Genomic DNA, 16,958 nt, shown 5'->3' on the forward strand with positions numbered 1-16,958 from the left:
ATTAAGCCTCCTTTACCCCAGCTCCCTCTCCCTTCCACTTGGATCTGCGACCTTTGGGCATTTGATATTTGCTCCATCCTCAATCCCACAGCACCTTATGTATCTTTAATTAATAAATTACTTATTTCTAGTATTGTCTGTCTCCCCCCTCTGGACTAGTAAGCTAGTTGTGGACAGGGAATGGGTCTGCTAACTCTGCTGCAGCGTACTCTCCCAAGTTTTCATTCCAGTGCTCTGCACATAGTAAGTACTCAATAAATATCATTAATTAATGGATTGATTGGCCATGCGAGACCAGGTATCCCCTGCACTCCTGTTCTTGGGAGGAATCAGTGTCTCAACATCAGACAGAAACAAGAATCTTGACTGGCAAAGTCTCCCAGATCCTGCAGGTCCAAGCCCTCTTGAACCCCCCTCTCCTCCAGCAAGGTTTCCCTGATTAATTTCTCCTCTCTCCCACTCCCATCCTCCCACCTATGCCCGCACAACCACCCACAGCCCTTTTGAACTTTGCAATTTTCATATTCAGCACTCTTCTCTCCTTCCTCCTATCTAAATTAATCTCTGTAGCTTGTGTGTCTCCCCAGTTAAACTTAAAGCTCCTTGAGGGTCGGGATTCTGCCTTTAATTTCTACTGTTCAGACTGGCTGAATGACAGATAACAGGGAGTGTTCTGTGGCCCTCTCAAACCTCCCTACAGCGACAGGGAGCTACTGTAGCTTGTCTTTGAAAGCCAGTGGATAAGGATGATTTAAATGCAGAAAACAAATAAGCTAGTGATTAAAGAACCTCCCTTCAAAAGAGACATATATTTATTTTTCCCAAATCTTTTCCATTTACAGCCAAATAATGCAGACTGTTTAATCCACTAGGGTAATTCAACATTCATTTTCCTGTGTCACCACCCTTTACAAGTACCTGTTAACTGCAGACCACTTACAAACCTGATTGCTGGAACAAACGACTCATAAAATGTTTAGATGAGCTGACTCATATTCTGGGTAAAGATCAAACATCCTTAAACGTTCAGAACTAAAGGCAGGGAGGGAGCGGCTGGTGAAAACACTCTAAAATACTCTAACCGTGATTTAGTTTCAAATTCCCACGTGCAAGACTTTCAATCCAGTGCCATTCGAGAAGAAGCGTTCCTTGCGGGCCGGGTGGGGTCGTGCGTCCGGAGTTAGGTTGAGTTGGCCTGCCTCTAACTTGGCTTAAAGGTCAGCGCGACGCTGTTGATACAGAACCGCTGTCCAGTCGGCGGAGGACCGTCGTCAAACACATGGCCCAGGTGGGCCTCACACTGCGGACCAGAACCCACTGTCAGGCCCCTACTGGGGACGAGTCTTCCCGTTCAGACACAAACCAGGTGACAAGAGGTAACAGACAATGCCTCTCCCCCACTTCAAAGCCTTATTGAAGGCACATCTCCTCCAAGAGGCCTTCCCTGACTAAACCCTCCTTTCCTCTTCTCCCACTCCCCTCCACATCACCCTGACTTGCTCCCTCTATTCACCACCCATCGCCCTCGAGCCCCAGAGTACTTATGTCCATATCTGTAATTTTTTTTTATTTATATTGTCTGTCTCCTCCTCTAGACTGTAAGCTCGTTGTAGACAGGGAATGTGCCTGTTATACTGTATCTCCACAGTGCTTAGTACGGTTCTCTGCACATGGTAAACGCTCAATAAATACGATTGACTGACTGGCCAGTGCTAAGTGGGGTAGTCGACTCAAGTCTGATGGTTCAAGACAAGTGGCAAGAGCCTGTTGCTTCGATGCTTCATAAAGTCTTTGAGGGCGGGAAGGGGGGGTGGTTTTTTTTCTTTTTCTCCCTCCCTCCCACCCTCACCAAGTGGTTCACCTAGTCCTCTGGACTCAGCTCGACCCATGGAAGAAATCCAATTTGGGCATTAAAAAGGCACTCTGACTTGCCCACTGAAGGTTAGCATTTGAGATTAGCCTATTTTGCTGCTTCTATTATGCGCAAGTCAAGAGCTTGTGGTATCCCCATCTCCACTTTATACCAAGTCCTTATCTGAAAATGTTGGCTTCAAGATCTGAAGGAGCGCAAGACGGGTTATCCTCATGGGTGAAAGTTTAGATAAAACCGTTAGTTTGGGTAAGTAACCATGTGGGGGAAGGCCAATTCTCCATACTCAGTTGTCTGAGTCTTCCTGTTAAAAGGCTCTTGGGAGAATCTGAGAATCGTGGAACGTGGGCTCTTTGAGCAGGATGGATCTGGTGACCAGCTGTCTGGGCCAGGGGAGTGGAAAGGTCCCAGTTTCCTGATCTGTCATGGAAGGAAGACCCGTGCAGGGTGTAAACTGGGTAGGAGACACAGAAACCAAAGGGCGGGGAGAACCAAGCCCTTTCCGGGATGGAGAAGCGTGTATAATGGGGTGCTTAGGAGATCTGTGGGATTCCGTGTCAGTCAGGTATTTTCACTTGCTGTCACCCATTTCTGACCATTTGCTGTGATTCCCCTTCCTGTTGCCTAGGAGAGGCTTTTCATCCACTTCATCTTTACTTGCCTCAACCTCCTTTACTCTAACATCTGTTGCTGTGGGCCCTCTACACCTCCTTCACCCTGTGGGCCCCCAAACTGACTACCACTGTGGCTTCCCTGTAGCCCCCACCCCGCCATCAGGGACCCCACAACTCCAAGCCCTCCTTATGCACCTTTTTACTTTTAAAGCTTGTTTCCCGTCCTTATCTTGCCAAGGCCGCAGGGCGCTGGGACAGGATAGTACTGAGGTGGGGGGGCTTGGGGAGGCCCCTCCCAGGCCTCTTTCCTGCCTGATCCCATTGCCAGTGACCGGCGGGGCCTCTGACCCTTGGGTACATCTAATCGCCACCTGACTGAAACCCCAGCAGGAAGCAGCCCTCCCAGACCAGCACGCTCAGAGCGGATCCCAGGGAAACGCACCCTTTTGCAGACAACCTCAGTGCGAGCTGGGCCCAGGCTGTGGTCAGGCCTTCTCAGGATGCCAGCTTTGCTCTCATCGGTGCCCTGAGTCCCGTGGGCCTCCAGGAATGAAGGCCACCCAGTGCCAGAACAGAACTTCTTCTCCGAACTGGGGGAGAGACGATCGCAGTCACTGAGGGGAAGGGGGACGGTTTCCACGATCAGATAAGAGCCCGTTTCCTTCTTTCCTCTTGTTCCCCTTCTCCACCCCCACTGCGCTTCAAACAAGATTCCTGCCTTCTGCACGTCCACCAGAGAGGCTGCAGGGTGACTGGGTTCCTTGTGATTTTGACGGTGACGTCGCTCTCAATCCTGAGGGGTTGGAAAATGGCTACCCCATGAACACCCAGGGAGCTTGGTTGCAAAGCCAGCTGCACGAAGGCAGTTCAAGGGCTGAGCCTCCTAACTCCACGGGAAAAAGAGGCCATGCGAGAAGCAGCACGGCCTCATGGATAGAGCACGGGCCTGGGATTTGTGTTCTAATCCCGGCTCTGCCACTTATCTGTGGTGTGACCTTAGGCAAGTAACTTCACTCCTCCCGGCTTTAGTTACCGCAACTGTAAAATGGGGATTTAAACTGGGAGCCCCATGTGGGATAAAGGACTGTGTCCAACCTAGTTGGTTTGTATCTACTCCAGCACTTTGATAGAGTACCTGACACGGAGCAAGACTATACTTTCAGGAATCATTTCTATAGTATGTAACTAGAGAAGTGAGATTGAAAGTGTAAAGAGACTGAAACCACGAGGAAGAATCCCCCTTTTAGACTGTGAGCCCACTGTAGGGTAGGGACTGTCTCTATATGTTGCCAACTTGTATTTCCCAAGCGCTTAATACAGTGCTCTGCACACAGTAAGCGCTCAATAAATACGATTGATGATGAAGCATTTAACAAATACCATAAAAAAAAGACAAGTCCACAGTGGAGAATCTCCTCTGGGAGTGTGGAACTCGCTGTGCCGGGCACACTTGATCCTTCAGAGAAACGGCCCGTCAACCCCCTAGAACCCAGACATTATCTATGCCACTTTAGACCTGTGGGGCCCCTTATCCTGCTCTCCTCACCCCTCAGATTCCACGCCTCACACTCTGCAGAGGTCTGATACGAATAATGATAATAATAATACCAATAATTAACAACAATAACGATGATACTTTAGGGCATACTGTGTGCCAAGCACGGTGCTAAATGCTGGGACGGCCACAAGATAATCCAATCAAGCCACGGACCGTATCAGAGGACACCACGAGGCCCAAGAGGGGAGAGGAAAAGGTGAGGGAAGCTGGGCGAATAGTCCCGAAAAATGAAAGGCAGAGAGAGCCCTTTCCCGAACTCGAAGCTCCACACAGCACACCTGTGCGACAGCAGGCTTGGGAAAGGTGCCGTTTCTAAACCACAGATAACATGGGGATTTGGGGGCCAAACGGGGGGAAAGATGGTCTTTTCTAGTCGCTGAACCACGCAGTTCTCCTGCCTATCGTCTCAAGGTTTCTGGTGAACAAATTGCATTCCACCCTATAGGCTCTGCTACGTGAGAGTGCAGAATGAAACTGCAGAGATAATCGCTTTCTGCGTGTAGTAACACTAGTTCCACAGAGCCACTTCATTCTGTACATCTTATAGACTATTTCCAGAGATCAGGGCCTTCCCACGATTCTGGATGGGTTAAAATAAAGCCTTGGAAGAGTCCTACGACGCACAAAATTCAGACAGTAGAAGGTCAGAAAAGCTCTTCAGTTACTGGGAATAATCTCATCTCTACCTACCAGTGCTCTTTCCAAATAGTTTCCACTTTATATGTGGAAGGAACCCAATCCCAATCATTATTAATGAGTCTAACATTGTAACAAAAGGCCAGATTTTCCAAAATGGTCAGCTTCATGGCAAAATCATTTGTAGATGCTAATGAAAGAATCCAGTCACCTAGAGACTTGATTTCAGTTACCCAACAATCAATAATCCCCATAACATTTGCAAACACAAGAAAACAGAAAATTGAGGTGTGCAAAGTGACACCGTGGACGGGACTATTTGCGACTCTTTGATCTCACCCTCAGATGACTGTGGGAAATTGGAAAAAATGAAGGTGAAAAATAGTATGGAACTTGGGCCTCTTCTCGCCCAGTCCGAGGGGACACCGGCTCAATCCTCTCTTGACGGCTCCTTGGGAACACGTCTACCAACTTTATTGTATTCTCCCAAGCGCTTAGTACAATGCTCTGCAACACAAGCAGCATTGCCTAGTAGATAGAGCACAGGCCTGCGAGTCAGAAGAACCTGGGTTCTAATCCCAGTTCCGTCACTTGCCTGCTGTGTGACCTTGGGCATGTCACAACTTCTCTGTGCCTTGGTTATCTCATCTGTAAAATGGGGATTAAGACGGTGAGCCCCATGTGGAACAAGGACTGTGTTCAACCTGATTAGCTTGAATCTACCCCAGAGTTTAGTACACTGCCTGGCCCATTTTTTTAATGGTATTTGCTACACGCTTTACTATGTGCCAGGTGCTTACCAAATACCATAAAGAAAAAGCGCTAAAATAAATTCTACTGATTGAGCGATTGATAGCAGGGCCCGGATGCCCCTGAAGGCAGCACACAGGCACGGCAGTGCTAGAACCTGTGTGTACAGGAGTCCTCAGCCTTCCTTCATTTATATTTTATCCTGAGCCAATTTAGAGGAGATGCGGGAGAAAGGAAAGATCTTTCAACTTCTGAAAAACGGAACTTCAAAGATGCTTTCCTTTTCGTTTTCATCCGCTTTCCTTTTTTAGACTGTTTCCTTGCGCATCTAAACAACAAAGCCTTGTTGCCGATCCCGACTGACTTTAAAAGAGGCTTTGAAATCAAGGGACGATTAAACTTACTCTTACACTCACTTCTGATAGCAAAGGACTTCTGGGAATTTCTTTTCCTAAAATCCTTCATTTCCTCAATGAAGGTCTAAATTGGTTTGCTTGGGAAGGCCTTCCAGTTTTAATCTCGAGGTCAAATATCCTGGCCTCTCTCCTATTTAGACTGTGCGCCCCATGTGGGACCGGATTATCTTATATATGCCCCAGTGCTCGGCATACAGTAAGCACGGAACACATACCACAATTATTATTATTATATCATCAAACTCCTCCTGATTTTTCCCTTCTAACTGGAAAAAATGTATTTCTTGCTGGAAGGCCACCAATGACTATGTTTTCCCAATACCGGGATACAAGAAAGGTACATTTTAGGCTAAAACATGAGACGATCTGGATCAATTCTAAAAACAATGGGCTGAAAGCCTGCTAGTACATTCCGTCTTCTGTTCCACTGTTCGCTGCCTCAACCAAAACCCTGCAGCTAAAGTCCAAGACAACAGGCTCAGTGTCGCAAAAGCTGAATCATGGATGCTCTCTGAGAGAGCTGCTTTGGCTCTTACCTGAACAGGGGCATGTCACAGCACACACAGTGGTACATTCCTCGTTCTGTGTTATTCCAATGGATCCCACTGAAAGGCTAAAAAGAAACACAGTTTCCCTTATACCTCTAACTTCAATCAACAAAAGGCATTTATTGAGTGCTTACTGTGGTGCAGAGCACTATACTAAGAGCTTAGGAGAGCGTAGTGCAATAATAATAATAATAATAATGACGGCATTTTTTTAAGTGCTTATTATGTGCGAAGCACTGTTCTAAGCGCTGCAATAGAATTGGTAGTCACATCCCTGCCCTCAAGGATCTTACAATCTAGAATGGAAGGAGTATGGAAGGCAGATGCTCATTTAGTTCATGTCTTCCCCAGGCCCCTTCTGGATGAAGCTCAGAAGCTTCCAGAATCAGTCCAAAAGGACTTGCAAGGTTAGCCGAGTGGACGGCACACGTATAAATACCCAACAGCACAGAGAGATTTTAGGCCCCCAGAAACCAATCCAAAGCAGCAGTAGCTGCGGGGGTGACTTGGACTCGGAGTCACGAGGAGGCTAAATTTCTAACCCTCCGCCAGCAGTACCCTATTGATCCTTGCTTTTCTCTTGTGCATTTGTCCCTGTCTTTTACATTGTTTTCAATATCGTTTCATCATTCCTTAGGTGTCTGGGACCGCACATTCTCTCCCAGCGTTTAAAACGCTGCTCTGCACACGGTCAGCACTTCATAAATATTATTACTACTACTTAGAGCATGAGGGGACCACTCACAGCTGCTCCTGGACCTCTCTAAGTGGGGCAGGCATCAACCCTACAGAACCTCTCCTGCCCACGGTCGGAGACCCTCGAGCTCCTTTGTGCCTTTTGGTTGAAAGATTGGGCTCCTCCTCTCAGACTGACCACCCCTCACAAAGATGGGGGAGAGGCATTAGGCAAGCCAATCAGCCCAGCACCTGCTGGTTAAAAAGTAGAAACAAAATAAACGGTGGGTCCTTGGTCACAAAGCCCACATGAGTCAGCCAGCTGTCATCTGGACTCCGTCAGATGACGATAATAATGATAATAATAATAATAATAGTAATGACGGCATTTGTTAAGCGCTTACTATGTGCCAAGCACCATAAGGATCTCAGAGAAGCAGCATGGCCTAGTGGATAGAGCATGCGCCACTTGTCTGCTCTGTGACCTTGGACAAGTCACTGGACTTCTCTGTGCCTCAGTTACATCATCTGTAAAATGGGGATTGAGACTGTGAACACTATGTGGGACAGGGACTATGTCCAACCTGATTAGCGTGTATCTAACCCATTGCTTAGTACAGTGCTTGGCACATAGTAGGCACTTAAATACTATAAAAAAAAGCCAAAACAAAAAAAAAACAACAAAAACCTCCAGGTCTGTTCTCCTCTGTCTCACAGTGAAGACCATCTGGAAGCATAGGGACAGACATCAGTTGACTAGCTAATGTGGTGCTGAGCTGAATTTAAGGTCATATCCTTTAGAGAAGCAGCATGGCGCAGTGGAAAGAGCCCGGGCTTTGGAGTCAGAGGTCATGGGTTCGAATCCCAGCTCCCCCACGTGTCTGCTGTGTGACCTTGGGCAAGTCACTTAACTTCTCGGAGCCCCAGTTACCTCATCCGTAAAATGGGGATGAAGACAGTGAGCCCCACGTTGGACAAACTGATCACCTTGTATCCCCCCCAGCGCTTAGAACAGTGCTTTGCACATAGCAAGCGCTTAACAAATGCCATTATTATTTAGGGGGCAGAAGGATAAGGATAACGGCCAGCCAGCCAGTGGCTTTGAAGAGGAATGTTTTCTCTGTGAATGAACTGGTTGGATTTCCAGCTCGCTGGATGTGTATGGTGAAGGGTGCCTTCCCTCTGGATATTAGATGAATGACTTCTGAGTCTCTTACCGGCTCCGTTCCTTTTCCTCTGGTAACATAGTATTGCTCTGGAGTCAGTTTCTTTTTCCCGTCAGTGGTTGACTCATTTTGAGTAGGAGAACATGAATCTTTAAATAGAAAGAGCAAAAGGCCATAATTACGACTTTTGTTTACCTCCCTCCAATCATCAATCGTATTTATTGAGTGCTTACTGTGTGCAGAGCACTGTACTAAGTGCTTGGGAAGTACAAGTTGGCAACATATAGACACAGTCCCTACCCAACAGTGGGCTCACAGTCTAAAAGGGGGAGACAGAGAACAAAACCAAACATACTAACATACTAACAAAATAAAATAGAATAGATATGTACAAGTAAAATAGAGTAATAAAAATGTACAGACATACATACATTCATATCAATTCATAAGCACTGTTCTGAGCGCTGGGGTGGATACAAGGTAATCAGGTTGTCTCACATGGGGGCTCTCAGTCTTAGCCCCATTTTACCTTGAGGTAAACAGACACCGGGAAGTGAAATCACTTTTCCAAAGTCACCCAGCTGACAAGTGGCAGAGCCGGGATTAATAATAATAGCAATAATAATGATGGTATTTGTTACGCGCTTACTTAAGCACTGGATTAGAAGCCATGACCCCTGACTGCCAAGCCCGGGATCTTTATGTTGCCAACTTGTACTTCCCAAGCGCTTAGTACAGTGCTCTGCACACAGTAAGCGCTCAATAAATACGATTGATTGATTGATTGATTGATTTCCACTGGGCCACAGCGCTCGTCTGAAGAGGCCCTGAGGGGAGGAGGACGATGGCGTTGGCGCCCAGCAGTCCCCGCGGCCGCGGTCACGGGGCGGGGGCGCGCGCTGGTCATTCATTCATTCATTCATTCATTCATTCATTCATTCATATTTATTGATCGCTTACTGTGTGCAGAGCCCCGTACTAAGCGCTTGGGAAGTACAAGTTGGCAACATCTAGAGCCGGTCCCTACCCAACAGCGGGCTCCCAGTCTAGAAGGGGGAGGCAGACAACAAAACAAAACATATTACCAAAATAAAACGGAATAAATATGTACAAATAACATAAATAGAGTAATAAATAAGCACAAACATATACGTTTGCGGGAAGCACCAGCGCGGCTCAGTGGAAAGAGCACGGGCTTTGGAGTCAGAGGCCGTGGGTTCAAATCCCGGCTTCGCCACTTGCAGCGTGGCTCGGTGGAAAGAGCACGGGCTTTGGTCATGGATTCGAATCCTGACTCCGCCAGCCGTCTGCTGTATGACCTGGGGCAAGTCACTTAACCTCCCTGAGCCTCCGTTACCTCATCTGTAAATGGAGATTAAGACTGTGAGCCCCACGTGGGACAACGTGATCACCCTGTAACCCCCCCCCCCCCCCCCCGCCCTTAGAACAGTGCTTGGCACATAGTAAGCACTTAACAAATGCCATTATTATTATTGTCAGCTGTGTGACTTTGGGCAAGTCACTTCACTTCTCTGGGCCTCAGTTCCCTCATCTGTCAAACGGGGGTGAAGACTGTGAGCCCCCCGTGGGACAACCTGATTACCTTGTATCCACCCCAGCGCTTAGGACAGTGCTTGGCACATAGTAAGCGCTTAACAAATGCCATTATTATTATTACTGTCAGCTGTGTGACTTTGGGCAAGTCACTTCACTTCTCTGGGCCTCAGTTCCCTCATCTGTCAAACGGGGGTGAAGACTGTGAGCCCCCCGTGGGACAACCTGATTACCTTGTATCCACCCCAGCGCTTAGAACAGCGCTTGGCACATAGTAAGCGCTTAACAAATGCCATTATTATTATTGTCAGCTGTGGACTTTGGGCAAGTCACTTCACTTCTCTGGGCCTCAGTTCCCTCATCTGTCAAACGGGGGTGAAGACTGTGAGCCCTCTCCGTGGGACAACCTGATTACCTTGTATCCACCCCAGCGCTTTGCACATAGTGAGCGCTTAACAAATACCAACATTATTATCATTCTATATACAGGTGGGACAACCTGATTACCTTGTATCCACCCCAGCGCTTTGCACATAGTTAGCGCTTAACAAATACCAACATTATTATTATTATATATACAGGTGGGACAACCCGATTACCTTGTATCCACCCCAGCGCTTTGCACATAGCGAGCGCTTAACAAATACCAACATTATTATTATTCTATATACAGGTGGGACAACCTGATTACCTTGTATCCACCCCAGCGCTTTGCACATAGCACGCACTTAACAAATACCAACATCATTATTATTATTATATATACAGGTGGGACAACCTGATTACCTTGTATCCACCCCAGCGCTTTGCACATAGTGAGCGCTTAACAAATACCAACATCATTATTGGTATTGGTATTATTGGAGAAGCAGCGTGGCTCAGTGAGAAAGAGCCCGGGCTTTGGAGTCAGAGGTCATGGGTTCAAATCCCGGCTCCGCCGCTTGTCAGCTGGGTGACTTTGGGCAAGTCACTTCACTTCTCTGGGCCTCAGTTCCCTCATCTGGAAAATGGGGATGAAGACTGTGAGCCCCACGTGGGACAACCTCATGACCTTGTGTCCCCCCAGCGCTTAGAACAGTGCTTTGCACATAGTAAGCGCTTAATAAATGCCATCATTATTATTATTATTATATATACATATATATGTATATATATGTACATATATAACAAATATATATATATAACAAATACCAACATTATTATTATTCTATATACAGGTGGGACAACCTGATTACCTTGTATCCACCCCAGCGCTTTGCACATGGCGAGCGCTTAACAAATACCAACATTATTATTATTCTATATACAGGTGGGACAACCTGATTACCTTGTATCCACCCCAGCGCTTTGCCCATAGCGAGCGCTTAACAAATACCAACATTATTATTATTATATATACAGGTGGGACAACCTGATTACCTTGTATCCACCCCAGCGCTTTGCACATAGTGAGCGCTTAACAAATACCAACATTATTATTGGTATTGGTATTACTGGAGAAGCAGCGTGGCTCAGTGGGAAAGAGCCCGGGCTTTGGAGTCAGAGGTCATGGGTTCAAATCCCGGCTCTGCCGCTTGTCAGCTGGGTGACTTTGGGCAAGTCACTTCACTTCTCTGGGCCTCACTTCCCTCATCTGGAAAATGGGGATGAAGACTGTGAGCCCCACGTGGGACAACCTCATGACCTTGTGTCCCCCCAGCGCTTAGAACAGTGCTTTGCACATAGTAAGCGCTTAATAAATGCCATTATTATAATTATATATACATATATATGTATATATGTAACAAATATATATATAATATATAACAAATACGAACATTATTATTATTATATATACAGGTGGGACAACCCGATTACCTTGTATCCACCCCAGCGCTTTGCACATAGTGAGCACTTAACAAATACCAACATTATTATTATTCTATATACAGGTGGGACAACCCGATTACCTTGTATCCACCCCAGCGCTTTGCACATAGTGAGCGCTTAACAAATACCAACATTATTATTATTCTATATACAGGTGGGACAACCTGATTACCTTGTATCCACCCCACCACTTTGCACATAGCGAGCGCTTAACAAATACCAACATTATTATTATTATTATATATACAGGTGGGACAACCTGATTACCTTGTATGCACCCCAGCGCTTTGCACCTAGCAAGCGCTTAACGAATACCAACATTATTATTATTCTATATACAGGTGGGACAACCTGATTACCTTGTATGCACCCCAGCGCTTTGCACATAGCGAGCGCTTAACAAATACCAACGTTATTATTATTATTATAGAAAGAGGTGCTGTGGGGAGGGGAAGGAGAGGGCTCAGTCTGGGAAGGCCTCCTGGAGGAGGTGAGCCCGGTGCCCTTCCCCCTTTCCCTTACCTGCGCCCGAGCGTGAGGGCCAGGCCAAGGCCCCGCGTCCCCTCCCCAGCCTGGGCGGCAGTACCGCGGAGGCCCGAGGGGAGGCGCCACGGAGGACACGGCACAACATGTCGCGCGCCCGGAGGCCCCGCCCACCCGCCGCGGCCGCGCGCACGCGCACACGCCCCTCCGCTCCGCCGGCTCAAGGAGGCCCCCTAGCGCCGGGCTCGCTCAGCGCCCGGCCTAAAATCCGGGCGGGAGAGGGACCGAACCGCCCCCGCTGATCAATCAATCAATCAATCAATCCCAACAGTAAGCGCTCAATAAATACGATTGATTGAACATATGGAGACAGTCCCTACCCAACAGTGGGCTCACAGTCTGAAAGGGGGAGACAGAACAATCAATCAATCGTATTTATTGAGCGCTGACGGTGTGCAGAGCACTGGACTAAGCGCTTGGGAAGTACAAGTTGGCAACATAGAGAGACGGTCCCTACCCAACAGTGGGCTCACAGTCTGAAAGGGGGAGACAGAACAATCAATCAATCAATCGTATTTATTGAGCGCTTACGGTGTGCAGAGCACTGGACTAAGCGCTTGGGAAGTACAAGTTGGCAACATAGAGAGACAGTCCCTACCCAACAGTGGGCTCACAGTCTGAAAGGGGGAGACAGAACAATCAATCAATCAATCGTATTTATTGAGCGCTTACGGTGTGCAGAGCACTGGACTAAGCGCTTGGGAAGTACAAGTTGGCAACATAGAGAGACAGTCCCTACCCAACAGTGGGCTCGCAGTCTAAAAGGGGGAGACAGAGAACAATCAATCAATCGTATTTATTGAGCGCTTACGGTGTGCGGAGCGCTGTACTAAGCTCTTGGGAAGTACAAGTTGGCAACCTCCCTCCCCCCCCCACCGACTCGTCAGCCTCGGGGACAACCGCCGCTTGGCCCTACTGAGAGCTCACCTCCTCCAGGAGGCCTTCCCAGACTGAGCCCCCTCGCCTTACCTCCTTCCCCTCCCCACAGCACATGTATATATGTTTGTATGTATTCATTACTCTATTTATTCCTCTCCCCCTCGTCCCCCTCTCCATCCCCCCATCTTACCTCCTTCCCTTCCCCACAGCACCTGTATATATGTATATATGTTTGTACATATTTATTGCTCTATTTATTTATTTTACTTGTACATATCTATTCTATTTATTTTATTTGGTTAGTTAGCGCTCAATAAATACGATTGATTGATTGATTGTTCTGTCTCCCCCTTTTAGACTGTGAGCCCACTGTTGGGTAGGGACTGTCTCTATGTGATGCCAATTTGTACTTCCCAAGCGCTTAGTACAGTGCTCTGCACATAGTAAGCGCTCAATAAATACGATTGATTGATTGATTGATTGATTGATTGATTTGGTTAGTATGTTTGGTTTTGTTCTCTGACTCCCCCTTTTAAACTGAGAGCCCACTGTTGGGTAGGGACTGTCTCTATATGTTGCCAATTTGTACTTCCCAAGCGCTTAGTACAGTGCTCTGCACATAGTAAGCGCTCAATAAATACTAATGATGATGATGATGATTTATTTTATTTGTACATATTGATTCTATTTATTTTATTTTGTTAGTATGTTTGGTTTTGTTCTCTGTCTCCCCCTTTTAGACTGTGAGCCCACTGTTGGGTAGGAACCGTCTCTATATGTTGCCAACTTGGACTTCCCAAGCGCTTAGTACAGTGCTCTGCACACAGTAAGCGCTCAATAAATATGATTGATGATGATGATGATTTATTTTATTTTGTTAGCATGTTTGGTTTTGTTCTCTGTCTCCCCCTTTTAGACTGTGAGCCCACTGTTGGGTAGGGACTGTCTCTATATGTTGCCAACTTGTACTTCCCAAGCGCTTAGTCCAGTGCTCTGCACGCAGTAAGCGCTCAATAAATACGATTGATTGATTGATCCCCCCGCCTTACCTCCTTCTCCTCCCCACAGCACATGTATATATGTTTGTATGTATTTATTACTCTATTTTATTTGTACATATTGATTCTATTTATTTTATTTTGTTAGTATGTTTGGTTTTGTTCTCTGTCTCCCCCTTTTAGACTGTGAGCCCGCTGTTGGGTAGGGATTGTCTCTATATGTTGCCAACTTGTACTTCCCAAGTGCTTAGTACAGTGCTCTGCACACAGTAAGCGCTCAATAAATACGATTGATTGATTGATTGAACATATAGAGACAGTCCCTACACAACAGTGGGCTCACAGTCTGAAAGGGGGAGACAGAACAATCAATCGTATTTATTGAGCGCTTACGGTGTGCAGAGCACTGTACTAAGCGCTTGGGAAGTACAAGTTGGCAACATATAGAGGCAGTCCCTACCCAACAGTGGGCTCGCACTCTAAATGGGGGAGACAGAACAAAACCAAACATACTAACAAAATAAAATAAATAGAATAGATATGTACAAGTAAAATAAATAGAGTAATAAATATGTACAAACATATATACATATATACAGGAGAACAAAACCAAACATACTAACAAAATAAAATAAATAGAATAGATATGTACAAGTAAAATAAATAGAGTAATAAATATGTACAAACATATATACAGGTGCTGTGGGGAAGGGAAGGAGGTAAGATGGGGGGATGAAGGGGGGACGAGGGGGAGAGGATGGAAGGGGCTCAGTCTGGGAAGGCCTCCTGGAGGAGGTGAGCTCTCAGCAGGGCCTTGAAGGGAGGAAGAGAGCTAGCTTGGCGGATGAGGCAGCAGCGTGGCTTAGTGGAAAGAGCCCGGGCTTTGGAGTCAGAGGTCATAGGTTCAAATCCCGGCTCTGCCACTAGTCAGCTGTGACTTTGGGCAAGTCACTTGACTTATCTGTGCCTCAGTTACCTCATCTGTAACATGGGGATTAAGACTGTGAGCCCCCCGTGGGACAACCTGATCACCTTGTAAACTCCCCAGCGCTTAAAACAGTGCTTTGCACATAGTAAGCGCTTAACAAATACCAACATTATTATTATTATGGGCAGAGGGAGGGCATTCCACGCCCGGGGGTCGATGGCGGGACAGGCGAGAACGAGGCACAGTGAGGAGGTTAGCAGCAGAGGAGCGGAGGGTGCGGGCTGGGCTGGAGAAGGAGAGAAAGGAGGTGAGGTAGGAGGGGGTGAGGGGATGGACAGCCTTGACGCCCAGGGTGAGGAGTTTCTGCCTGATGCGCAGATTGATTGGGAGCCACTGGAGATTCCATCCTGCCCCTATTGCCTTGCCTGCAAACTCCGGTGGCTGCCCCAGGAGGGGCTCCCAGATCAGCGGCTCCAGACTCAGCCCCCTCCTTCCTCTTCCCCCCGCCATATAATAATAATGGTATTTGTTAAGCGCTTACTATGTGCACTGTTCCAAGCGCTGGGGAGGTTACAAGGCAATCAGGTTGTCCCACGGGGGGCTCACAGTTTTAATCCCCATTTTACAGATGAGGTAACTGAGGCACAGAGAAGTGACTTGCCCAAAGTCACACAGCTGACAACTGGCTGAGCCGGGATTTTGATCACAGGCCAAAACCAGGGCTCAGGAAGGAGGAGAAGCCTGGGAGACAGGACCCACATTCTGATCCCAGCTCTGCCAGCTGTCCAGTTGGACTGTGTCCAAACTGCTTAGCTTGTATCTACCCAAATCAATCAATTAATCAATGGGACTGATTCCAGGCCATCACCAAAACCTGCCAGTCTCACCTCCACAACATCGCCAAGATCCGCCCTTTCCTCTCCATCCAAACAGCTACCTTGCTGGTTCAATCTCTCATCCTATCCCGACTGGATTACTGTATCAGCCTCCTCTCTGATCTCCCATCCTCCTGTCTCTCCCCACTTCAGTCTATACTTCACTCTGCTGCCCGGATCATCTCTGTGCAGAAACGCTCTGGGCCTGTTACTCCCCTCCTCAAAAATCTCCAGTGGCTGCCTGTCAACCTACGCATCAAGCAAAAACTCCTCACCCTGGGCTTCAAGGCTGTCCATCCCCTCGCCCCCTCCTACCTCCCCTCCCTTCTCTCCTTCTCCAGCCCAGCCTGCACCCTCCGCTCCTCTGCCGCTCACCTCCTCACTGTGCCTCGTTCTCGCCTGTCCCGCCATTGACCCCCGGCCTACATCCTTCCCCTGGCCTGGAATGCCCTCCCTCCACAAATCCACCAAGCTAGCTCTCTTCCTCCCTTCAAAGCCCTACTGAGAGCTCACCTCCCCCAAGAGGCCTTCCCAGATTGAGCCCCCTCCTTCCTTTCCCCCTCCTCCCCCTCCCCATCCCCCCGCCCTACCTCCTTCCCCTCCCCACAGCACTTGTATATATATTTGCACAGATTTATTACTCTATTTTACTTGTACCATAATTACTATTCTATTTATTTTGTGAATGATGTGCATCTAGCTTTAATTCCACTTGTTCTGACGACTCTGACAGCTGTCTGCATGTTTTGTTTTGTTGTCTGTCTCCCCCTTCTAGACTGTGAGCCCGCTGTTGGGTAGGGACCGTCTCTATATGCTGCCAACTTGTACTTCCCAAGCGCTTAGTACAGGGCTCTGCACACAGTAAGCGCTCAATAAATATGATTGAATGAATGAATGGAGTGCAGAGCACTGTACTAAGCACTGGGGGAGTGATAACAGAGAGGTTAGGCATGTTCCCTGCCCACAGCAAGCTTCAGTCCAGAGGAGTGTAAGTACCCCAAAACTTGGTACAGTGCCTGGCGCATAGTAAGCACTTAACAAATACCATTAAAGACCAGAACAAAACTTGCTTCCTGGCC

At 47.5% G+C, this 16,958-nt stretch overlaps 1 protein-coding gene and 1 pseudogene across 1 annotated transcript; one reads left to right on the forward strand and one right to left on the reverse strand.

The window, feature by feature from the left end:
* Positions 1-794: 794 nt before the first annotated feature.
* MSRB2 (methionine sulfoxide reductase B2) lies at positions 795-12,287 on the reverse strand. Its single transcript, XM_038755650.1, has 5 exons — positions 12,179-12,287; positions 8,285-8,382; positions 6,381-6,457; positions 2,927-3,074; positions 795-1,300 (listed from the first exon to the last, which is right to left on the reverse strand). Exons 1-5 carry the CDS (start codon positions 12,285-12,287, stop codon positions 1,202-1,204), a joined length of 531 nt encoding a protein of 176 aa, XP_038611578.1. The 3' UTR covers positions 795-1,201.
* On the forward strand, positions 3,632-3,752 carry LOC119936431 (annotated as a pseudogene).
* Positions 12,288-16,958: the final 4,671 nt, after the last annotated feature.

The sequence above is a fragment of the Tachyglossus aculeatus genome, chromosome 13, assembly GCF_015852505.1.
Source record: "Tachyglossus aculeatus isolate mTacAcu1 chromosome 13, mTacAcu1.pri, whole genome shotgun sequence".
Taxonomy (NCBI): domain Eukaryota; kingdom Metazoa; phylum Chordata; class Mammalia; order Monotremata; family Tachyglossidae; genus Tachyglossus; species Tachyglossus aculeatus.